At 39.5% G+C, this 26994-nt stretch overlaps 1 protein-coding gene across 2 annotated transcripts in view; it reads left to right on the plus strand.

The window, feature by feature from the left end:
* LOC121726819 (fibronectin type-III domain-containing protein 3a) overlaps positions 1–26994 on the plus strand; it is a 57922-nt gene that overhangs the window by 28414 nt on the left and 2514 nt on the right. Inside the window, exons 2-7 of one of the 2 annotated variants that reach the window (XM_042114373.1) lie at positions 17058–17275; positions 18310–18491; positions 19216–19408; positions 19706–19902; positions 24323–24477; positions 24761–26954. In XM_042114373.1, coding sequence (XP_041970307.1) covers positions 17119–17275; positions 18310–18491; positions 19216–19408; positions 19706–19902; positions 24323–24477; positions 24761–26954 — 3078 coding nt within the window. In that variant the 5' untranslated portion in view covers positions 17058–17118. Of the gene's footprint in view, positions 1–17057; positions 17276–18309; positions 18492–18675; positions 19127–19215; positions 19409–19705; positions 19903–24322; positions 24478–24760; positions 26955–26994 lie in introns of those variants that run through there. The other variant, XM_042114381.1, reaches the window with a different exon arrangement.

A 26994-nucleotide genomic window follows, 5' to 3' on the forward strand; every position in this document is an offset into this window, starting at 1 on the left:
CACATTTGACAATTTGGAGCTCCGCTTCGCATTCACCTGGTCGCGTAGGTTTGGCCTAAGCTTAAGTACTCTAGTAAGTGTTAAAGTTTCAAGTGTTTGCACATATTAGAATTTGGGGCAAAAAAGTCGAAAATTTCAAAATATGTCGCCGTAGTCCCGGCGTAGGCACTTTCGTAGACGGTCTACGAGCGTGTCTACGACGTTTATTACTTTCTTTTTTTTCGAATTTTTTTCGTACACCATTATTATTGCTTAGTAAAAACTTTATACTTCTCACAGACTTATAGTAGGTATATATATAAATATATATATTTACTGAATTCAAACTATGAAAAATGACTTGTCTCCATGTAAGCTTTTCAGGCGTAGACTTTCTGATTCGTTGACATGTCTATTAGTTAATCTTTAAACTTATAGTTTATGATGGTTGAGGCATGATGGTGGATGGTGTCACGTGGGTAACAACAGTCCTGTCTGCGGGGTTGCTAGGCGACCTCAAGTACGTCGCCGCCAACGCGCGGGGCCCCGCCGCCCTCCGCCGCCCGCCGCCGCCCGCCGCCGCGACGGCGGATCCTATAAATAATCCCATCGATAATTTACACTTTCATCCAACGTGTGATATTAATAAAGCCATGACGTATCTGCCTATTTACATCAATTATTATTACCTATTTTTGAGCTGATTAAGAGTTTGCAGTAACTATAGGTATACTGGACTCATTTCTTTGTCATTTGGCATAGATGTAGAGGAATTTAGATATAGATACTAGACCACGGCGAAGAATATAGTCTACTTTTTTGGGGTAAATGTATGGTTCTCGTGGTATTCCTCATTTACGGGCGGAGCCTCAGGGAACTTTCAGTATCGTATTATTATTTTATTTTGTAATCTGGCCTTTTTACCTGACTGCCAGGAGGGTTATGTGTTTAGCGCGTATCTTGTATGTTTTTTATTCTATATCTTTTTTATTCTATTGTTGCTACTTGCAGTTGTGTCATAAAATTCTTGGTTATAGGCGTTTTAACTTGGACATAAAAATACCAAAAAAGCCATAACTAAAGTTATTCGTGGTATGATTCGCAACTAACGTATAAATTATAGGCTTCTATATAGTACACGAAACACTTCAAAACCACATTCCACAGGCTTTAATCACAAATATGCAAATATTATGAAATGGCATTTATGTATATTATACGGAAATATTATTATATCATGATTATACTAATACTAGATGTCGCCCGCAACTCCGTTGCACCGAAATTAGTTAATCGCGCAGGAATCGTGCATTTTTCCGGGATAAAAAGTATCGTATGTACCTCGGGAATCAAAGTAACGTATAGTACAGCGGTTTGGGCACGGAGAGGTAACAGATAGACAGTCGGACTTTCGCATTTAGGTACGGTATAATAAGTATTGTGCGTCAAACAGGCGTGTACGTCAAAGTGTGTAGTTTCGAGTGGTTACGTACGTATGGTGTATTGACGGTACGTGGTTCGCCATTGGTTCAGTTTATCGCTATCGGAAGCGATAACGAATTTTCTTGTTATTTTATTGCCGGAAAATGTTAATAAGCCAACGAGTTTGATAGAGGATTGAAACAATTTGCTTCAATTTTTCCAACTTCAGATCATCACAGAAAACTTTAGGCAAACAAAAGCTAAGCTTTTGTTTGCCTAAAGTTTTTCGTCATAACGTCGGTATGTTTACTATAAAATTAATTTATTTTGCCTTTTCCGTTGGTAGCTTTATAATATAAACACAATTTTATTATCCGATAAACATTTTATGTAAATCCATTAGCCAAACAAAAGTTTTATCGCTAGTAACAATATCGATATAGCTAAGGTAACTGAGAAATAACTGTCGCTGTGAATGTCTTGCTTTTGTCATGATAAAGGCAGTTTTAAAGTACACTAACTTTAAAATCTGATTTGACTCAGGTTCAGCAAACGAGGATGGACTTCCACGAACTTGTTTGGTGTCGGCCCTGCCACTGCCACAATATGTCTAAAACGTTATTCATAAAATAAATATCGTCTGCCGAATGACGTCCTCGACATCCGTCTGCTCATTGCTCCGTGCTGGAGTTGTTCAAAATTCAATACTCAATAGAGACGTTACGTGTTTAGCATACGCAAACGAATTTACGCGAATCATATTTATCGAGCTTTTAGTAAAGTTCACTCATAATTTTCTAAGAAAACTATAAAGACGTATCTCCTTGAACTTTATTCTAGATTAGAATAATGTATTCCGTTTACTATGATTAATTTATAGCTTATAAGTTATAACATACGGAAAATCCTTAGCATGTAGTATGTACATAAACAACCATGAGCTTATACTTTGTATGTAGCAGTATACACAACATGGCCTTTAGTAAGACACAAGATATCTACTTCATCATGTCGAGCAAATTCCGTTTTCCCCAATTCCTTAATTACTTAGAAACAAACCGGATCTTATCCCTCTTGATTCTGCGCCGAAGTAGGGCCGACGGCAGGATTTAGCGTCAACGCCGTAACGTCAAGCGCCATTTAGAAAGACATTAGACAAAGCTTGTCGTAGAGTGCTCCGGTACTTCAGGCCACTGTTTAAGCTGATTGAAGGCTCTTGTCTGAAGCGTCTCGAAACTCCTCGGATTGACACAGTGGACTGGTGCGGAAAAGCTGTTTATTTACTCGTTAATGTAGTTAGGTGCCAACAACGCGAACGTGCTATGAATGTTTGTAGTTATGTATAATTTTCTTCTTGAAATGTACAAAACATTTTCTACGCCTTTGCGTACAAAATATTTAGTTATGTTGACAAGCATCGATTTGGTTTATCTAAGTACAGTGTTTTTAATAAAAGCTCTCTATTGATAGAAAATTAAATACCTACAATCTACATAGTACAATATGCTAAATATTGCTACAAAAATAAGATTTACATTTTATTGTATAAAGTTTTGCTAGTGGCCTTTGTCTTTAATAATTATTAAAACATGTCGTCGGTCGCCACTGATACTTAACAAGACAGTAATTGATATAAATAATATGTTTTTAAACAATAGCTGAGCAGAAATATATTCAACTAAGTCGAGATAAACAGTAAATATGGAATGTATAAAGCATCCCGCCGTATCGCATTGTATCCGACCTGCATACAAAGTTTTAATTGGGTTCGAAGTTGGACGCGAGCTCGCGCTGCTAGAACTTGCAATTACCATAATACAGTCGCAAAGAAAATAATTTTCATTCATGTCACGGTATAATCAGTCGATGTAGCGAGTCGCGAAGGTCATTGCCGTGGCCACGTCACGCCAGCGCCGAGCCGCCCGTGGGTGCCGACTGCCGAGTGCCGAGCGATGCCGGCTACTCAGTAGTAATTTCGTGCTACAAGTTACAACTGTACAAATGACACATCATAATGCTATTTAGATTTGTTTGTCGAGGTGGAGCCGCGAATACTCGTGCAAACCGCGTTTGTTTGTGTTTTACACTCGCAGACGTGCAAGTACTGTAGGAATATTTGTTAATATCCACTGAGTGAATCATATACTTAGTGACATACTGGTAGGGGCTATACATTTTATCAAGTGTCCAGTCTTTGAAATATATGACTCACGCCTCAGGTACCTCAATTAAAGGATAATAATATAATTTGACTTTTTAGTACGACTTAGCACGACTCTATTTAAAGTATTTATCACTACCACGCCTTCATTTTGGTAATAATCGGTGTCCTTATTTGGAAACGGGCCAGGTTTTATGGGCAAAGTCGTTTACTCCAAAAACGCGAGTTTATTAAATCTCTAGGTAACAGGCAGAGCTGTAAGCGTAGGCTTGCATTTCTCATCGCCTTCGTAAGCAACAATAACTGGTACAAATAAATGAGAAGTAATGTGATATTTTACTTTTGTTTGAAAATGTCTTTTATCCATGGCATGTTTACCTACTCAAGACGTAGAAAATAAGTAAATATAATATTATTACTGATAGATAAGTGAATTTATCAAACGCAGTCTGAATCTTGTAATTCGTTGCAGATTAGTGAATGTAGGAAATTATCTTTAGAATATCCTCCTAATTGCATGCAGATTGCAGGGCGATATTCAATACGGTGAGTGCAGGAGGTGCCTGGGCAAGGGATTTATGTACAGAGCGGTCTATTGATTTTCAGCGGGCGGACGTACTCGGGCGTAATTCGATAATGGAGCTCTGTCGCTGCCTGAGGTTTGACGTGCTGCTTCATGCTGCCCGCTGTCACATGCTGGCTGCTGGTCAGCGCCCTTTGATTACAGAAATTCGCATTTGCCAGCCCTGCTAACTACTAACTATAGTTACGCCCCTGTTTGTAATGTTTGTTAGAATTTGATACTGTACAATCTTCCGGGATAAAATATTATTATGTATAGAGGGTTGCAGTTTTTAAGACAGCATAGGTACTGTGGTAGCGAAGTGTCACTTTAAGATATTACTTTAACGACGACCAGCTAGAATAATCGTAACTAATGGCCTGCGTCTATTCGATCTAATTACGACGAAAGCCCACAACAAAGACATGCTCAATGCTGAGTCGTCGCACTGTCAATGTTGCGAAGTTATATGCACCACAATAGCAGAGAGAGTCTTGACTGATGTGAAAAAGTCCCGCTTTATTACAGTTTCGGTACCTTTCACCGTAGCATTAATGTTAGTAATCAATATTAGAATGAACAACATAGTACCAATATTTTCTATTTCACTTTCAGAAAAGGTAATTGATGGATTAAGGCATAACCCAAACGCCTAAATTATTATTATTAGAAACAATTTTTTTATTGTATATGGTCCACAAGGAAAGATTTTATTGGATTTAGGGCGATAGGGCATATAAAATTCTGGCTGCAAGTAAAAGATAATTACCATCATGTTGCCTATATTATCTGGGTTTATGCGGAAACGGTTACAAGTTACAACCAATGATGTTTTAGTATATCATCGGTTACAACACAATGATAGTACAAAAACTTCGCATGACTATGGCGTATCGGCTTTCCACAATCAGTAGGAACATGACGCCCGGGGACATCATTTGAATGGATTTTTATCAATCCCATACACGTCCATTCATACCGCCGTCGTCGCGTGAACCGGGCCCATTAAGGGCGCTAATTGGCCGGCGAGGGCACGCGACTTTACATCCATATTCCATACGATATTTTATGTTGTAGAGCGTCAGTATTATTGTGTCACAGATCATACAATTAAACGAATGTTTGTCAGTTACACAATGAAAAACGTAGGAAAAACACGAATGATATTAATAAATTCGTCGTATAAAAAATATTGCAATTCCACTAAGCAAACGTGCAAACTTTAAGAGGATACACCAGGGGCGAGAGAAATTGAAAATAGGTATTTGAAAATGTGTTGCTGTCTCACCAATCTCAAGTCTCCCACCGCAGAGCGCGATAGAGACAACACGACAAAAGTTCTAATAAAAAAACAGAAAATCTTCGATTCGTTGTCCGCTGATTCCTTCTCCAAAACTTAACCGATTTAAGTAATTTTTTCCTTAATAATTAAAGCAAGGCTTGAGCTGTGTTCCTAAGTTTTATTTTTTTGTATATTCTAGCCAGTTTTGTTTTCTGGGTGTTTGAACACAGAGGAAAATCTGGCCATTTTTTTGGGTTTTTGGACGTTCTTATCTTTTTTAATAAATTATGAAAAAAAAGAAAACATAGGGACATGCTAATAGCGTGCCATAGATATTCAGGAAAAAAATCATTACCGGCATTATCCAGGGAGGAAACAGGGGACAGCGTTTGTATGGAAAAACGGCGGTGTGGAATCCTCTTAAAGATTGGAATTGTAAAATCAATCATTGGCACGTGTAACGTAGCCTGGAAATGGTTTACATTTTGAGTTATAAATAATATAACATACTACTTAATAGTACCTATATACAAGGTGTAACGAAACTAAGACGTGATACAACTTTAGGGTGTGTTTAATATGTCCCTTGCATAGAGTTCATTGTGAAAGTAGCAGCTCTGAAAGAGCAAAAATTTTTTGTGGTTTGTATGGACAAGCGCCCCAGCGTCATATATTTTTCCATAAAATTAGTGAAAAAATTACTTATTCTTTCAGCACTGCTACTTTCACAGCGAACTCAATATAGGGGACCCATACACACCCTAAAGTATTACACACTTAGTTTTTTACACTCTGTATATTCTACACTATAATGATAATATTGTGTTATGTGTACCATGGTCATGGATGGAAATTCATAGGCAGATAGTAGATACCTACGTCATATGGTCGGGTTCGTCGTGATCTGTCAGCTAGATCGGCATAACGCGGCCAAGTCACATAGGTCCGCCATTCGCCTAAATTAATTTAAATATGATTATGTAGTTTGAGAGTTGAGGCTTGCATAAGCTTGTATGAGATTTTATTTTCTCTCGTGAGGTGGTAGATAGAGATTAGAGAGCAATCCGAAGTCCGAACTGCGACGCAGCGCGGCGTGACAGTTGAGACAGAGGCGTAGGTGGCGGCGCTATCGGCGGCCGCGGCGGAAGAGGCACCGTATCCTGCGCATGTACTGAGCTCTGGCTTTGTGTACGTGTGGCATGTTGTGTACACACATCGACTAAACTGGTTTGTATCGTATTGTTTTATGAAAAAAAAATGAAATAAAGAATATAAAGTTAATGTATATCCCACCAAAATCATTTTCATGTAAAAATGTTGCCAAGACGAGAACATATAGTTCGTGGTGTCAAAAAGTAATGAGATCTCATGTAGAGGCCAGGTTTCTAACCTTATATACTCAGCCCTAAATCTAAAAAACTTAATTTTACACAAAATACTTGATATAATGTGTCGGCCGCATGAAAAGAATCTTAAAACTCTACACATTAGTCAAAATCGGTGGCCTGGCCATTTTTATTTGTTACGGTTAATTTAAAAGTTATTATGTACAACAGAAAAGTAATTATATATTACGTTCAAAGCCCATAGAATGACGAATAACAAAATGGCCAAGCCACCCATTTTGATGAATGTGTAGAGAAAAAAAAAAACTAAATGTTCTCGTCTTGGCAACATTGTTGCATGAAAATGTTTTTGGTGGGATTTCACTTATTTTTGTAAGTTGGTTAAAACTTTAAATTCTCTTAACCGTATTAGACACTAATAGATGTCGCTATTCAAATTTCTACATCGCGGTATGGCTTGCGCGATGAGTTTCATATTATAGTTGTTAATGCACTCTAATCGACAAAACTAGATGTAGGCTATCGTTATCGCTATCGTTGAGGCGAAGATGTTTGCTATAGCCGTTTAAACTTTAACCTACGAAGAATAAGGTTTTTATTATTCGTAGCGTTTAACTTTCGGATAACAGTTTTCTACTGTAAAATAACCGATATTGTTTACGTACCTATAAAGAGAAATATTTAGAATATACCTATTATACTGGTTACTGATCCTAACATTCCTGGAGAATGGGCTAAGGGGATAAGCCGAAGAGAATAGGGGTAGCGAATAAGGTGTAGGGTGCAGTTGGGCCTCCGCTAAACTCACTCACTAGACGAAACACAGCGCAAGCGCTGTTTGACGCCAGTTTTCTGTGAGAACGCTGTTTGACGCCGGTTTTCTGTGAATCAGTAGTCTCTAATGGCTGACAGGTATTTCTAATTTGACACAAGTAATATTTTGTACTATTTTCAATTTTGAATCTAGCACAAGAAACGGGGGTATCTCATACTAACATCCACCCTCTGTATCAAGGAGATGGGAACCTATCCCATATAGGTTGGGTAATAAATATCAAACCCAACCTATATAGGTTGTGTTTGTTAATTTTTTTTGTTGTTTCTGTACTAATATTGTGTTACATACCAAATTTGAGCTTTCTAAGACTTCAGGAAGTACGCTATCAATTTTAATGACATTATATCTTAAAAATTTTAACTATCTGAGATAATCCAAACCAAAGTTACGAAGGTTCAAAAATACGACGAAACGTTTCGAGAAAAGGTAGGTACTAGGTAGTGCCCTTGCGCTTCGCTTGGCTCGCCTTGGCGGGGGCACTACCGTGCACCCAGTTACTTGTAAACCGATCCATTACATTAACTTCATCAGGTACCGCGTGTCCTCGTAGACCAGTTCCGATCCTTGGGACACTGACACTTGGAGCATAAAAAATTATAGTCCATTTATCGATCGCTTATCATTTCCATAGACAATATATTTCGAAACTAGTTTACGAGCGATAGCCCGGTATCACTGGAATTATTTTCATGTTGGCAGTACGAGTTGCGTGCGCGCATTCCGTCCGGCACAGTCATGTGTACTATGCAGTTCTGCTCTATTAACGTTATCATGTTGGCAATAACAGAATCGTATTACACTTTACAGTACTTATGACTTGTTGGTGAATCCCCAGATTCGGCGGCGGGGGAAAAAACTTCGATAACAAACGTCGTGAGGAAGATAATATAATGTACACTGTAATTTTTGAATTGAAAACACGTTATCGGTGCGGATATTTTCCTCTTATCTTGTGATCTAAATAACTTAATCGGCATACAGAAGTTATCTGGGAATTTTTGATGACTCACATTCCTATTGAAAATACGTTTTAAGAATTTGTTTATGTTTTGAAATTATTTATTACGAATAGAGATGTTCCGATCATGACTTTGGCCGACTAGCCGGAAAGTCGGTTGCAAAGAAGCCGACTAATCGGCCGACTAGTCGGCTAAGTTACCGACCCAATTTGTGAATACAAACCCTGAGTATTTTATTTAAATAAGAATAAATTTTAAGCTACGAGTATAATAGCTTTTTTCGCGGGCTTGGAGAGCGGCGGCGGATAAATAATAGTAAAATAATAAAAAGCCGGATAGTCGGCACATCTCTAATTACTATTCGATTGTATTGTAACATTTCTGGTTCAAGATTTTTCAAATGTCATCTATTGGATGTAATTGTCCCACGAAGCTCGCTCTAGTCTTACACTTTACCGATTCTGAGGCTTCTCTATAAAGCATTAGGGATGGAATCGTGTGTTCGACTCAATGGTTATTGACTATGTAGTTCAGACATCAGACTACGAAATACAGACGGACAACCGAGACAAAGTTCGTGTATTTTCACGTGGCTAAGCTTACCTACCTTAGTAAACATAAGCCTGATTAATCTAAGATTACCTAAATATATTCTGCAGCTCAATATTTTTATCAAAAAGACACAGATCGCATAAGTACCTAAAATAAAAAAAAAACAAGATCAAGCTAACATGAATTTATAATCGTTACGTGGTAGAAAGAGAGGGTGATGTTACTAACTCTCCTACGCCGCGCGGTAGTCTACTCTACCTTCCCCTCGTGAAGTTTTTTTTCACATTTGAACAGTTTTAAAGCACACAACGGCCAACGCCGCTTAACAATTTCTCTTAAAAAAAAATGCAGGTTGGATCTCGGGTGGAGTGGTGTGCCAATGAGACATTTTCAGATCTTATGTATATAGGATATACTATGATACGGACGCTACTATAGTGAAGGAAATGGCTGGCTATGTAGCGACAATGCCGTATGTGCTTGGACTACCATAGTACGGACATTTAAAAATCTTATACCAGGTATTTAAAGAGTGGTTGCTTCGCTCTGAAAATACTGTAATCATCCACAGCGGATGCAACTAGGCCTTGTTTTTTACTGAATTACGACTAGGAGCTCTATTGTGTGGTTTCTGAAGAGGCTAGTTCCACATTTGTTAAAAGACTTAGGACTGGAAATAGCTTTAACGACCCATTACAGTAATTTTCCATGCAATTTTCCGCACTTCGCAGTCGCTCAATCATGATTGAACTGTTATCTGAAACTATCATTATTAAAAGAATCGTTGCATGAACTGCGTGTTGTGAAAACCGTGTTATTATGTGTTTGACAGTTTTGTTTTGCCGCGGGAATTATATTGCCATTACATTATACCCATTATACAGTACAAAGTAAGCGCTCGATTAGACCTGACAATCGCTTGACAGCGCCGTAGAATGGTGGAATCGCGCACACAAACTAAACGAAATACGTAGTCTGTATAGTGTATAGCCATGAGATCAATAATTTGTTTTAAGTTTTTAAAGGCGTTGTAGTGCAAACCTAAACTTTTGGGACTGTTCGAGCTCCAACTTTGTTGATATTGTGCCATCAGAGAAATAAATTCATAGATAGCGGACCTACCTAAGGTCGCGATATGTCCAGTCAATGTTAGTCCTAATTTTTCGGCTGGGATTGACATTATAAACCAGATATCACTCTATCAAGACTATCAATCTTCTCTGATAGAACATTTAATTGTATTGAAATTGTGATTGGTGTGGTAGAGTCAGAGATTTAGTCTACGTATAAAACGAAGATTTTTTTTCTTGTCGTACGAACAGTGTCCTAGCGTAGCACCTCAAAAAAAACTTGAAAACTATTTTTTTTATTGTAATACCATGAAGTGCACAAATTCGGCAGCATGATAACGAATAATATAACGGAAGTTAAAAATGTCCTTATTGATAATAAAATATATTATTCTGAATTTCAGCTGGCCTTGTAACATGTAGGATACACCAAATAAATGATATTACATATTAAATAATAATAGTTAATATCACTCTCAGTCAGATAAGATATAAAATTACTGATGCGTACATGTTTATTTAAATTAAATATTTTTAAATACTAAAAGCTCAATGAACTTTCAAAGGCAATAACACGACTTTGATAAAATATTTGAACAAAATTGTGCGTTGAATCTTCACTAAATTTACGGGAGTATAAAATTTTAACAGAATTCTTCTTCACATGTATAGATATTAGATACGCATAATTGTCTAATAGATGTTTTATAAACTTTATTGGGTAACTACAGTAGATTCCTTCATATACTTATTCCTAATTGACTTGTACAATATGAACAACAATTAAAATAATATTGTAATTGATCGTCAACTATGAGTTATAATTAAGTTTGTGTAATGGAAAACATAATTTTTAATTAACTTAAAACAAACCTTGCCTTGTTACGTGCACGCTGGGAGCGTACACACTATTTATACGTGTATCGCTTTAAAATGAACTGATATGGTTTCATGATTGCATTGCAGCGCTAAGTGCAGGTCATCTATTATATTGTCGGGCTGATGGTCGATATTTTTATGTTTATGGGGGGCCTCAGGGAGCAGTCGCCGGCCCGGCCGCTGGCCCCGATCCAGGAATAGGCCATAGTTCAAGTGTACGATGTTTCCGGCTAGTGTAGGGTTGCCATCCGTCCGGATTTCCCCGGATTTGTCCTAGTTTGAAGGGCGTCCGGGGTGCGTCCGGCCGGTTTTTTGAAAAGCGTCCGGGTGGAATCCAAACAATTTTGATGAGAGAAATTTAACTTTTAAGTCATGCAGCAATAAACGAAAGATAAAAACTCGCTAATCATACACACGGTTTCCTGCACGGACGTGAGTTTAAGAGGTGTCCGGGGAAATAACCACATTTCGGCCAAATGTCCGGGAATTTTGTCGTGCCTGACCGGCGAAGGGAATTTAGGTGATGACAACCCTAGGCTAGTGTACTGTAGTTTCACGCGGCACGCCTCACTGGCGCCGCCTCACACTCTGAAGGAATTTGTGACGCTAAGCGAAATAAATATGTATCAACTCGCAAGTGCAACAATACACTCGAAATTCGAATGTTTCTTGATCGAAAGGAACTTTCAGGAATTAAAAGAAATTGAACGTGCGTGACTCAATTTCATATCCAATCCAAATAATTCCAGTAGGTTCTCTATAATTACTGCAATATTTTATAGTTTACTACCTCCGAATTTTCCTATGGATTTTTTATGCAGTGTCATAGGATCTAAATTATCATAATATAGCACGAATAACAGTACAAAACTATGCTCGCCTTGTGATAAACAAATAACATAATAGAGAACAACGAACCTAAAATTAGATAAAATTTAAAAACACGTGCAGTCGCAGATCTTTTATTATGCGCCATCAAAAATATAATATTGTTCTGGAACTCCCACGCTAATTTATTTCATTGTTTTAATGTTTTATGTATAAATTATTTTAGCACATTTAAATTTATAGCTGTTTTGTAAGGATATAATGAGGGAATTATAAGGGATGGCTCGCCCCCGTGGTCGTGGGCCGCGGTCCCGTCTCGTCTATTAATCGTCGCCCACGCCGAAGCTATCTTAAGTAGATACGTAATTATAGAAGAAAAAGGATACTGTTACTTAGTAGATCGTGTCGCTGTATTAACTGTACACCTACGTCCCCGGTCGTATTGTTTTAAGGAAATATTTTCCCGCGTGGGCGGCCGTTAAAATGCCTTGTTGTTCCAGGAAAGGTTAAACATCAACTCATACTGCTGAGATGAATAATTGTAATAAGAAAAATTGTGCGTAGCCCGTAGGTGACCGAACATGTGTAGGAAAATGTAGAGTAAAATTATTACCTTAAAGATATATTTCTGGATCGACAAAAGTTGAGAATCTGAGTGCTTAGTAAGTCACATATTATTCCTATCGATAGTGTCGACACGAAGTTAGATATTAAATGCATCGCATGGCCCTTGCGATGCCTTTAATTCAAATTCAATTTATGACTTATATTGTAGCTTATATTATTGAATGCAATTTGACAAGTACCGAGAGCCATGCACAATCTCTTTATGTATTAGAATGTTGTATTACAAAACTACTCGATTACTAAACTTGAGATTAGGTAAATGTTAATTGGCCACAACCGGTACGACATACGTTCGCGAAATAAGTTACGGTCCGCCGACCACAATGGGCGCCATCCCAGACGACACATCTGATACAACGCGTAGCGTATTAAAAAATAAACATTACCCCACTTGGGTAAGGCCAAACTAACGATCACCAAAAATGTAATTTGAAGAAGAAACCTTAATTGCATATTTTATAGTAGCTTAAAACTTTTTATATGTATAAGTAGAAAGTATGTCACTAACACAAGGTGGTTTTAGAGGATCAGAAGGAATTAAAGCATTTTTCATCCAATTTCTTTGATCTAGAATTGATTGATTTGAACATCTAGGATAAAAATGAAAAAGAGTATTGTATTTAATGTCGTGCTCCTTTGTTAAAAAATCTATTCCAGTTTCAAATCCTAATTAATTTAGAAAATGTCTTGGCCTTTGGCTGCCAGTTCAAAGCCAACTTAAGGGTACATACGTGGTCCAATTTAAGATGTTCGTATTCAAATTTCAAATCCAAATTCAAATGTTTTCGCTACAGTTCGAGGTCGCAGCGGCGGTCGGCAGGCCACATTTGTTGTGTGCTATGTAAATTAATTCTCGGAACGTCTCGACGAACACGACCAAATGACTTCCTTTTGTAGTTCTCGAGTCTTGACATTTGGAAATACCCCCGTTTGTCGCCTTATGTTTTCGCATCTGAGATAACACGCATGGATGATGGATCTGATATAGTTGGTCGTGGCTTAAGCTGGGTTAAAGTTATAATCTTTGGTAGAAAATGATGTTATTCCTCTTGTTCTTCGTAATTATAATCTATTGGTACGTTGAGTTGACAATCACATAATTTATTTTAATATAAAGGGCATTTGCACTAATAAAACAAAACTATTAAAACACAATACACCATAAGGCAGGTCATTCCCCTTAAAAATGACAATAAAACATGGATATGCAATAATCTGCACTCTCATAAAATAATAACTCAGTTGGTATTTTATTAGAGTGCATATTTAAATAATGTAAAAGTTTGGAGCTAAAAAGTAAAGACTGTAAGAAATTTTTGATCAAGCCTATATATTTTATACCTACCTTTGCTGTTACCTTTGTATATTTCATTGTAAATTGTAATATTATTATCGATGTTACTTGTGTTTATTGTTTTGTTAAAAGTAAACATAAAGAGACTGCATTTTTTTAACGTAGAAGTAAAAAATATTATCTTACCTCTTCGTAGCGCTACGAGCTAGGAAGAGCGTACAGGTAAAAACTAGGTAAACAAATTAGTGTGTTTCCAAGCAATTCCAAGATTTCGCACTGTACTAAAGGAAGCAAATTGTTAAAAGGATTATCCTGTAGATGCCTGTAGATTAATTCTATTGGTACTGTGTTTGATTTGCGATAAGAACGTACTCATGCAGCAGCACGCCCGTCAGTGGCGCCAATATCGCAATAATTGCAACGCCAATAAATATATTATAAGATCATGATCATAAGTCATAACATAACCATTCCGAAGATTGGTTTCCGGGAACGAATTATTGTAGTGTATTATTGACACGGATTCGAATTTCCAACAAACAGCAATCATTGATAATCGGCCAAGTGGGAGTCGGACTCGCGCACGAAGGGTTCCGTACCGTTATAGAGCGAAAATAAGGAAAAAATTGTGTTTTCTGTATGGGAGTCCCCTTTAATATTTATTTTATTTTGTTTTTAGTATTTGTTGTTATAACGGCAACAGATATACCTACATAATCTGTAAGAAATTCAACTCTCTAGCTATTACCATTTTTGAGTTACAGCCTGGAGACAGACAGACGGACAGACAACGAGCGCAGATATGGGCTCAACTAAATCCTTGATAATAAGTGTCGTATTAATTTCACACTTCGAAATTGCTTTCATCATAAACTGATTCTTGCGTTGTTGATCTGATACCTACAATTTCATATACGAGTCAGCAACTCAGCACCGAAATTGTTATACTTAAATAATATTATGTATTTCTATAAGATATAATATGTGGTCACTAATAATAATACTGTAAACTATTACTATTAGTGAAAACTTCTAATTGGCTCCTTATTATGTATTCTGTTTTTTTTAATTTAATTGTAACAATAGCTGTAAGTTTTCCATGTATCTTAAAAATAAAATAAAATAATATATTTAGCAGAATCAACCTATAACAGGTTTCGTGATTTTTTTCTAATGCTTTGGCCTTTGCAAATTGCAATACAATAATGTTCTTAGAAACGGTGAAGGAAAATCCGTATTGTCAATATTATAGGTACATTATTAAGAGAATAAACAATGAGGTAGGTAAGTGTAAAGTTTTGATTTCGAATATTATTATCTTTCGCTACTTTATTTCGCGTTATGCAATTCTTAGCCAACTTCTAACCCGTGTTAGAAGTTCTAGCAAATAGTTATCGAGTTATAATATATTGATGAAAGTAAAGTATTGAGACGTGGGTAAACGAACGGCCTTCACTCCTTCACAAACCGGCCCAGTTATAATTAGACATCGGACGGAGCTCGCCGCACACCGTCAAATACTGATGATGTCTAAACATAGATCTAGTACGTACGATTACAATAACCTGTGCCATCATTCGGTTATTGTCTCCCGTTGGCCGCTACACGCCGTTAAACGCGCGCGCGTTATGTATAGTTAGGTACGCAATTTTTTCATAATATTCTATTCAACCACATAAGTCACATAATGTAGAGCTTAATATTATTTTTTATTATATCGTTTGAAATGTAATTTATATTTATTTACGTTTATAATTATAATTTAAGTACTGAATTATTTTCTTGTCTTCATAGTTTTTGGGTATTTTGTTAAATTTAAACGCCTTATATTGACAGGGGCACACCGCATGAATGATGAACCAGATGTGGAGTATTTCGGATTCCTTAATGACATAACGAGTGGTTAACCGCTTTTCATCAGTCGATACCCTGTTCGATGTAATATTTCCATGAAAACCTACACTCGATCACTATATGATAACATGCCAGTAGTTTTGTATGTCATTATCGGCAATCAATCGATAAATCATAGAACTCGAAGTAATCTACCGACACCAAGTTAAATAACTTGTTATCTACATTGTCCCCATTCGCGAGTTGTCGACTTCGTCAAAGACCTCTTACTGAGTTCCGACGATCGTTAGGTGAAAGGATTCCGAATGGAAATTCGCTGAATTATAGACGAGTTTAGGGTTCCTCAACTTCGTACTACATTATTATTACCTACTACAGGTGACTGACTGATTGACATAGTGATCTATCAACGCACAGTCCAAACCACTGGACGGATCGTGCTGAAATTTGAAATTTGGCATACAGGTAGATGTTATGACGTTCATCGCATTTCATCAACAGCCTGATTCATAATACTTCTAAATTTGAACTTGGCAGGTTTTCGTGCTATACGTAACTCTTGATTAATTCATAATTGTATAATTAGATAATAATATAATTTAATTAACCTGCCACGTTCAAATTAGAAGTTTTATGGATCAGGCTGCTGATGAAAATGATAACGATCGATGAAGTGCATCTAAACTGGGCATTGGATTGGATTTCAACTCTTTTTTTAGACCAAAAATTTGCGCGAATTAGCGAAGCCGCGGGCAAAAGCTCGTTACTCCATAAAATAATAAGTATCATCATTGCCTGCTCGATTGTGTTGCTCAACATTTTTGAGACAAAGCACAACCCAGGAGCATTTATAAATTAATATTTACATAAAAGAAAGTTTGCAAGTGAGACTATCACTTACACTAGCGGAGATGTCAGCTTCTGCAACACCCCGTGTAGAGTTACGGTAGGGGAAACTCCACTTACCCACTGGAGCATGCTCGTATTACATTACGCATTTTCTCAGATCAGATGGATCGAATATAATATCAGACCATAACGGTTGTTAGCAACTTGTCGGCGGTCAAATAACAACCGCTGAAACGAAAATATTAAGTTCAAATCGTTAGTGGAACGCAGTCCGCAGGGATATTGATGTAAGCTTGTTAATAACACCTCCGAAGTCGACACGTGTCTCGAGAAGATATTATCGTGCCTAATGCTAACTACAGCATCAGAATGGTTAAAAATAGTCCACTGAGCTGGAACCATAATATCGTATGTATTATGCAGTGCACTACACAATGATTTAGACCACATTTAGACCTCAGTTAAAGTTCTGCAGATGATAAGAGTTATGCTACAACGGATAACCAGCAAACCTTTAGATAACAGCGAATTAAACTTATCTCTCCTTTGTTCCAGGTGGTAAGGGAAAGGCGCTCCCACCACGGATGCGTCGCGACGCTGCGATGAGCTGCTAGACATGGTGGGCGTGGGAGTGGCGGAGGGCGGCGGGGGCGCGGCGCCAGAGGGGTACTACGGGGAGTACTACCCGCCCGAGTACTACGTGCCGCCCGAGATGTGCCCGCACCCGCAGCACCCGCAGCACGCGCACATGTGCACTGTGCACGCAGACTACGGTGAGACATTACTTTTTTATGAAAGGGACAATGAAACAGGAGAGGGATGGTAAACGATTGCTGCTACCCGTGGATACTCGCAACAGCAGAGGAATGACTCTCTCTCTCTAGTGTTGCGCTTTTTCGTACAGAATACAAATTCTCAGATCGATCGAAACCCATAGTACCTACCTAACCCAATTTCAATTTGAGCCTCGGTATAGTCTCACTCGGTAAAACATAACATTAGCATTTTATGTTACTCCGGTTTCTCTGAAGTTTTCTTGTTTGTGCCAAAGCACTTTTCGATTTGTCGCAAAATCCACTATCACATGTTGAGACCTTTGGTTGAGACAATAGAGTGATAAGTTGTGGCAACATCCATGGGCGACAAACACTTGTGTGTTTGGTTGGTTATAACTTTTAGAAGGTCTTGGTTCCATATTGGAAATCCAAAATTAATTGAGTATTATAATAACTTTATGAACGGAATGAAATAACCAAGCAAAATTTAAATTAGTTAAAGCGAATCATTTTGTGAGATGCATTTGAAGATGAGCTCCAAGGTTGTTTGATGTCATAATGGATCAGTGAGCCTTGCGGTTGGATTGCGTTGCCTTTCTAAAACTATGCGGCACGTTTCCGACGCGGTTTCAAACGGATCAACCCACAAGAATGTTGCTATCATTCTAACCGCAAATTTTAGGCTCAAATTTGTTTTGTTTCATTTAAATTTAAATGCGTAGAATAATATAGCTGAAGTAAATAAGTACTTACTTATTATAGAACAATAGTCATCACAATAGTCATCACAATGCTACAATGTTTATTACCAAGCTACTCACTAAGCTACTTATCTACAGTCTACTACTCAGTGCCTCAACAAGTCAATCTTTAGGTAGGTGGTGCAAGGTATTCCCCATATTCTTGAGGTTCAGAAAATTATACCTAAATCTTTACACATGTGACCAAGAACTAATAATAATTATTATTGTGTTCCTGGTATTGCATCGCTTACTCGGATTTTAATTTCAAATATGACCCATTTTATCCAGGTGGAATGCCAGTGGTGACTTCAGCGACGATGATGCAGCCTATCCTACAACCAGTGATGGATGAGAGCATGCGGCACTTCCTATTGCCGCACCACCAGCCTCATCCGCACCACGCGCAACCCCACCCGCACCACGCGCCCCATCATCAGCCGCCGCCACATCACCAACCACAACATCACTATGTAAGACTCTTTGATACTTGCTGTCCCCGGACCCTGGTCCCTGACACATCTTTCGGTAACAAAAATTATTTGAATTGGCAATATCACACTTAATATAAAGTAAAGAACGAAGAAGAAGTCATGTATGTCAACTGTCAAACGTAAAACGTCACTCGATGTTTTTGTGAGTGTTTGTAAGCACGCTTTTCGATTGTTGATAAAAATCGCGGTTTTATCATTTCTATCTAGCTAGATAAATACGTTTGTCTCGCATAATGTTACACATAATACTAGTGTTTTATTTCATAATTTAAGTGAAGTTTTCTTTATAAAAAAATCATACATCGTTTTATAATATCTTCGCTAAATACCAAAGTCCAGTGTAGTGTACAAAACCACGTACAAACATTAAACAGACTCAATATAATGCAGCTGTATTGACTGCGCTTGTTTTACAGTGTTATTTGTTTATTCGATATATCGGAATGTAGTCGGATTAAATCGCGCTATTGGTTTTGCCAACGTTATCAGTCGCGTTGGTAATACGTGGCCTTTTGACGTAAGCGTTGGGCGCTCTCGAAAAACATTACTTGTTTTGAGACTTTGCAGTGCACTTTACAAGAAAAATGACTGAGCCAGAATCAGAAAATGGAAAGGTTAATTTTAATTTTTAAACAATTCCCGTAATTATGTGATTAATATATTTATTCATTTATTTAAACATATTATATAATTGTGTTTTCAGGGGCCAACAAACGGCGCAGCGGGTCCACAACATTACTATAGTGCTAGTTACCCTCATTACCACCATGTTCCTCCCCACATGCAGCACTCACCTCCACCTCCTGTGTATCAGAAAGATGAGAGAACCCAACGTCAATACTCTAAACTGAAACAAAAGTTGGAGCGTAAACACAACAGTAGAAATAATGGTATAGGTAAGTTGCTTTACACCATAAACATACTTTCAATTGTTAAATTCAATTTCACAATAGATTTTCAGTTATTTGCGGTAGCCGGCTGCCACTTGGGGATTGATGGGTTAGAGGTTTTTTGCTTTATTGGATGGATAAAAGTTATTTAACAATTTGTTTTGTCTAAAATCTAAATCAAATATATAGTGTCCTTAACATTTATAGTATCTCTTATAGCTGATAATGTATGTTTTATTCTAAAGTAGTTCGTGGACTGTATCTACATTAAAGTAAATTGATTTGAATGTTTGAAAATTACAGAAATAAATTCGGGTGCAAGTACACCGTCTCTGTCACCTCGTAAAGACCTAAATGGCGTTGGAGGAGGCAGCGGTGGTGCATCATCAGGTGCATGGTCGGAAGGGGAAGGATCCTCAGCAGGAGCGTCAATACAGGGAGATGACGACAATGACACCCAAGCATTATTAGATTTAATATCTGCTACTCGTACACCACAGGTATGGTTTTTGATTCCTTTAGCTTTTGGTGCTAGTCAGTATCCTTAATTACACAGGCCTGTAAAATGAGGGTCATAACTTCCTCTCGCGAATTTGATAGCTGATTCTAGGGTATTTTGATGCGCTGAATATGAATGTGTACTTAGTTTTTTTCTCCATCACCTCCTAACTAACAAAAAAAGGTACAAGTTAAAAGTAGGAAAAATAACATAAGTTGTCACATTGAAAATTACATATTTAAAAAGGTACATTGCTATTAACTTAAAAAACTACTAAAATATAAGAACAATTACTTATTATTGGTCTAAATTACATGTAATTTTTATTTGTGGAACCGGGTCCTTTTTTTCTGGAAGATTTGGTTGTGCGATTTTCGCTTTAACTTCTGGTTCGGATTCGGATTCTGGTTTGGATCAAATGCTCATAATACAACCCAATACACCAAAATTTGTAATCAATTTGGCCACCATTTCCTTATAGTCGGTAGGCGAAACAATTATGTAGCAATTTTTTCTGTCCTTTTGACCACTTGCAAAGTTTTAAAAAACAAGTTGTACAAATTTTATGATATGTCCAAGTTTTGTCTTGGTTACTTAAATCGTATCCAAAATAACTTATGTAAATATTTTTAACAAAGTCTGTAATGCTGTTTCATTGTCATATATACCCAAGATTCTTGATTATACCATATATTTCCCGCAAATATTGCATGACAAAAACAAGAGAGGGGAGAGGGGAACAACTTCACGATGGCATTTTAAAGTTTATTTTGCAAGATGCGCACTTCAACCGTTTATTTTCTAAATCAGTGCAGGTTACACACAAACCCTTTGCTTTATCTTTATAGGACCCTTTTCTAAATATTTACAACAATTAGGTAATATTACCTAATCATTATGTATTAATGAGCTCACTATTACAGAATTAAGTCAATATTCATTTATCGCGCGGGAACCATACATTTTTCTGGAAGTATCTCCACACAAAATTTCAGCAAAATCGGTTCAACGGTTTGGACGTGAAGAGGTTGTTACCTCTTCACGCCTTGTCTGTTGACAGACAGACACACTTTGGCATTTATAATATTAAGGGCGCGTATAATATCAAATTACTTTACATGATCGTCTGTAATATCAATATTTTTTTTTTGTCTTTGTTTACTACAATCTGTCTCCTGAGTATGGGACATTCAGCAGTATTTTGGTTGGTGCTGTTGTTGGCGCGCTCGGTATGTGACCTGTGTCACATACCGCTGTCACTTCCTCTTTTTTAAACAGCAATATATTTTACTGTAGTATATCTTGCGGTATTTTGCGCTTTAAGCGTCGTGCTTTATTGTCATTATTCATTAATGATTGTGCCAGGGTTGTTCAATGCGTTCCTTGTAGAATTTGGTGTAGCATACAATTTCTTGATGATGTTGATGCAACATGCATGTGTCAGAAATTGCTTAAGGCTTCAAAATAAAAGTATTGTATAAATCATAAATACCAGTAATAAGACATGATTTATTAGAATAGTAAATACAATACACAAACACTTTAGTACTTTACAAGTACAATTTACTTAGCTTTTCCTCATTTTATAAGCAATCGAAACAACTTTTCTGAAAAACCAATTATTAAGCTGAAAAAAACAGACATTAACAGTTTAATTTTAGCCAAAAGGCCTAGAAGCGTTAAAACCAATAAAATACTTTAAATACTTAACATATAACGATCTTTGTTCGAAGTACTCAGAGCCAATTCACATTGACAGAAGGCAGAGTGACAAGGCTTACGGCAAGAGAGAGAGTGAGCCCCCTCCATCAGACAACCCGCCTTATATACAATCCCAATGACGTGTCACTCCGACTGTCTGACTACCCAGGATTTGCATCTAATATCATAAACACAATGATTTGTCATCCTGAAAATCATCATAAATCAAGTATTCAGTTATTAGATTTTTAATTAAATAATTTACTTTTTGTAACAAAATTTACTAAAATTTTGGTACAAAAAGTAAATTATTTAATTTAAAATTTACAAAATACTTTTTGTATTATTGAAATAATAGCCATTCATATTCATAAATATGTTCAAAAACGGATAATATCTCACATATGCATGTTGCAGATGATGAATGATTTGTATGTTTGATTGAGATGCAGTTCCCCAAAGTTGTATTCCGTACGTCCATATGGGCTTCAAAATAGCTTTGTACAAAAGTATTTTGTTTTCAAGGGATAGTTGGGACTTTCGGCCAATGAGCCAGTAGATTTTTCTAATTTTTAGGCTGAGTTGCTTTCTCTTTGTAAATATGTGTTTTTGCCAGGTCAGTCTTTTGTCCAGATGTATGCCAAGGTATTTGACATGGTCAGCCTGGGGAACTTCGATATTATTTAATGTGACTGGAGGGCATGATCCTCTTTTTAAAGTAAATGTTACATTGAATGTTACATTCATTTGCTTTTATGCGCCACTTTTTAAGCCAGCGAGATATGGCATCAAGTCTTTTCTGAAGTATCTGTGAGGCTGTTTTTGGATCACAGTGTGCAGCTATATCTTCGGATAGCTGTATCATCGGCGAAGGTTCCAGTTGTTAGCGTGTGGCAGGTTGATAAATCAGCTGTGAATAGTAGGTAAAGTATTGGACCTAGGACGCTGCCCTGTGGGACTCCTGCATTAATGGAACAAAGCTCAGTCAATGTTTCTCCATACTGCACTATAAAGTGGCGTTTTTGCAAAAAGGATTTGAGGATTTTATACAGGTAATCTGGTAGGGCATTTTTTAATTTATAAAGCAATCCCTCGTGCCAGACACGGTCAAAGGCCTGTGATATGTCCAAGAAAGCACTTGCACAGTAGGTCTTAGCTTCTAGCGATTCCATGATCTTTTTTGTTAATCTGTGCACTTGATCGATTGTGGAGTGTTTACTGCGAAACCCGAATTGATGGTCAGGAATAATTTCTTTTTATTTTAATATTGGTAGGATTCGTTGAAGCAGAAGTGTTTCATATATTTTGGATGGTATAGTCAGCAAGCTTGGGTCTATATGATTTTGGATCTTCAGGGTTTTTGTCTGGTTTTAAAAGCATTACAATTTGAGCTATCTTCCATTCTTGGGGAACGAAGTGCAGTCTGGTCATGGCATTGAACAGATGAGTAAGAAACATTATTACGGATTCCGGTAGTTCCTTTAGTATTCGGTTTGTAATAAGGTCATATCCTGGCGATATTTTATGGTCCGATTGTTTTGTGATTCGGGTAACTTCAGCCTTTGTGAATTTTATAGGTATTTCATCTTTGCTGGTGGAACTATTTAGGTGGTTAGTGATTTCTGCTTCATCTTCGGGGGAACCTTCATATGGATGAGGAGTGAAGACTGTTGAGAGATGTTCCGAGAAGGTTTCAGCTTTTTCTTTGTCTGTTCGTGCCCAGGTACCATCAGGTTTTCTTATTGGATGAGAAACACTAACAGGTCTTTTTAGTTTGCTGGTAGCCTTCCATAGAGAATAGTCTGAAGTAGCTGTAGCATCCAGACCAGCGAGATAATTGTTGAAGCCGTCATTGCGATCTTTATGCAGGGTGTGTTTTAGTTGTTGGCTAATGTGATTAAGTTGTTTTTTTAATGACGGGTCTCTGGTTGCTTGCCAATGTTTCTCCTTTTTTGTATTCTCCTTTTTTGGTTAAGTTTGTCAAGAATATGTTTAGATATAGAGTTGCCCTTAAATTTACGTGGTGGCATCAATATTAATGAAAAACTGAATGTTAAATTAAGATGCAGCTCATGCAGCAAACTTCAGGACTAACACTAGTGACTATGTTACTCAAAAACACGATAGCATACAATTTTCTCGGTAGAAAAATTGGGAAGTTGCTTTCAAGTCACCCATTAATTATTATTAACATGTTAAACTGCTAGTATTCGAGTAATACATTAAAATAAAGCTTGAAACTTTTAAGTATAATAATTACATTATAGACAAGGCAGGGATTGTGTTGCATATTTTTTTAATAACTTAATAGTTCTTCTATCTATATCTTAATAGTTCTTAATAATCCTTTAAAAGAAAGAATACCTATAACTGCCCGCTATCTTGGCGATGATTCCGCGTCGTCCTTTTTCACCTGGCATATGAAAGACGGACGTGAGTGTGAAGAGAGAAGGACGATGTTTGATTTTTTGGGTTGCTCGCCCCCTTAAGTATGAATGTTAAAATTATTTTATTAACTGTGTACCTTCTTAATTATTGAAAATAAATTCTTCAATATTATATTGTAGTTGTCGGTTTACGAAATTAAAAGGTATAATATTTAATAGTTTATTAAATCTTGTACTACACACTAGACAACTTTTCTAAAAATGCTTAAATATATATGTTCAGTTTATTAATAATAATGTATACTTTATGAATATCATATGATAACATTTCAGGTTAGTGATATGACACCTACAAGTGCATTAGTACAGTGGAACTCACCGCTACCTGAGGATGTAACACTACCTAACGTTGAACTTACATATGATCTACTATTGGGTGACCGAGGTAGATACAAAGCGATATACAGTGGTCCCTCACTGTCTTGCCGGTAAGATTTTTATTTTGTTTTTATCATAATTCATAAAACCATTTAAGTCTACGGCAATTTGCAACGTGAAAAGAAAAATCTAAAAGAAACAGAAATTTTATAAAAATTAAGACTTAGCTTAATCATTCAATTAACTTGGCTGTCACGCCAATTTCGAAAATTTTTCAATTTCTAATTAATCTCATTAAAAATCATCACAAAAAATGGTTTATTTTAATGGTTAAATTTTAAATTACCTAATAATATGCTAGCAACTAATTTGTGAAATATTTCTTATTTTCAGTGTAAGAGACCTTCGGCCGGGATGCGAGTATTCAGTGTGCTTACAAATCCGTGCAGGAGAACTAACCGGCGCCGCAAGCGAAGCGGCCACTTTCCGCGCTCCCGCCGCGCCGCCCGAACGAATGGCGCCCGCGCGCATCACTCAGAGGGCCCGCACCTCCATTCTGCTGCGCTGGCCGTCCGCCGTCGATAACGGTGCCAAAGTGACACACTACGTGCTGGAAATGGATTCGGGAGAAGGCTTCGTCGAGATCACCCGACCGCGCACCCGCCAACATACAGTCAACAACTTGTTGCCCCAGACGCGATATCGTTTTCGAGTCGCGGCCATAAACGAGTGCGGTCGAGGGGAGTGGAGCGAGGAGACTGTCGTGTGGACGGCGGGCTCGCCCCCGCCGGCGCCGCCCCCGCCCGAGCTCCTGTCCGCGCAGTCGACTTCGCTCACGCTCACGTGGCAGCGCCGCTCCGACGAGGAATTCACTCTACAGATGGACGATACCGCCCGCGGCCACGGCTTCCTACCTGTGTATAGCGGGCCCGACGATATCTACGTGTGCGAGGGATTGAGACGCGCGACCGATTACCGGTTCCGACTCAGGTGTGAAACTACAGACGGGCAGGGACCCTGGTCGATAGAAGTGTCCTACCGGACCTCGCCCGAGCGACCCGGCCCGCCGGGTCGACCTTTTGCCCGCGGAAAGATTCACTCCCGGGCGTTTAGGTTAAGGTGGGATCCGCCCGCGGAGGATGGCGGGGCGGCCGTAGAATCGTATACCCTGGAACTCGACGGTGGAGAGGGCTTCGATTGCGCCTACAGGGGACCCGAACGCGAAGCGCACTGTGATAGACTGCTGCCCGGCACCGCGTACCGCGCCCGCGTGCGATGCGCTAACGCGGCCGGCGAGAGCGAGTGGTCGGCCTCGGAGACCATCGCCACCGAGGCGACCTGCCCCGGCGCCTGCGCCGCGCCCGAGCCTGCCGGCCCCGCGCGTGCCACGCTGCTGCCCGTGCGGTGGCGGGCGCCCGCCTGCGAGGGCGGATCCCCCCTCACGGAGTACCGGCTCGAGGTGGCCGACGACGATGGCGGCGTTCGTCTCGCGCACTCGGGGCTCGAAACCGAGTGCACCGTGAGGGAGCTCCTCCCCGGTCGAGAGTACCGGGCGTGGGTGACGGCGTGCAACAGGGTGGGCCCCGGCCCGCCGTCGCCGTCGCTGAGGTTCACCACCGCGCCCGCCCCGCCTGACGCGCCCGACGCCCCGAGCGTCCGAATAGAGAGCCCCCGGTCCGCGCTAGTCGAGTGGACCGCTCCGACCGACAATGGTGCGCCGATCCTGCACTTCCGAGTGGAAATGAGCGCCACGAACGTCGACGACGCCTACTCCGAAGTCTACCGAGGAGCGGAGACGTGCTGTCACGTCGGAAAACTCGTCCCGTTCACCCCGTACTTCTTCCGAGTCTGCGCGACAAACTCGGCCGGTCGAGGCGCGTGGTCTGCGATAAGGGACGCGTTGACGCCGCGCGCCGCGCCCGCCGCGCCGGCCGCCCTCCGCCACGAGTCAACCGCGGACTCCCTCCACCTCACCTGGCGATCGCCGGCGTCGCACGGGGCGGACATTCTCAAGTATCGCGTCGAAGTGGACGACATGGCGTTCGAAACCGACGGGCCGACCGCCGAGCGGCTGGTGGAGGGGCTATCGCCCGACACTGTGTACCGCGTCCGCGTCGCCGCTTTCAACGAGCTCGGGCTCGGTGCCTGGTCCGAGGAGGCCCGCGCGAGCACGCGGCCCCGACCGCCCGCGCCACCCGTACTCCGCTGCGCTCAAACCGCTCACAACTACATCCGACTCGAGTGGGACGGGCGTATGGAGGGCGCCGTGTACTGCGTGGAGATGCGCGCCCCGGAGGCGAAGGAGTTTCGGCCCGTGTATCGGGGCTCGGCGCGCTCCTGCAAGGTCAAGAAGCTGCGAGAGGCGACGACGTACACGTTCCGGATACGCGCCAGCGAGGAGCGGGCGGGGCGCGGCGCGTGGAGCGGGCCCGTGTCGGCGTCCACGGCGCAGGCCCCGCCTCCCGCGCTACGTCCGCCCGCGCTGGCGCTCACGTCCCCACGCACCGCGCTAGTCGCCTGGGACGCCGTCGACGACGCCGAGTATGTGCTGCAGTGCACGCGCGGCAAGGATACTGTCTTTAAAGATGTAAGTTGAAACAAGTTTTCTGTGATATTTTTGAAATGGA

The sequence above is a fragment of the Aricia agestis genome, chromosome 1 (genome assembly GCF_905147365.1).
Source record: "Aricia agestis chromosome 1, ilAriAges1.1, whole genome shotgun sequence".
NCBI classification, from domain to species: Eukaryota; Metazoa; Arthropoda; class Insecta; order Lepidoptera; family Lycaenidae; genus Aricia; species Aricia agestis.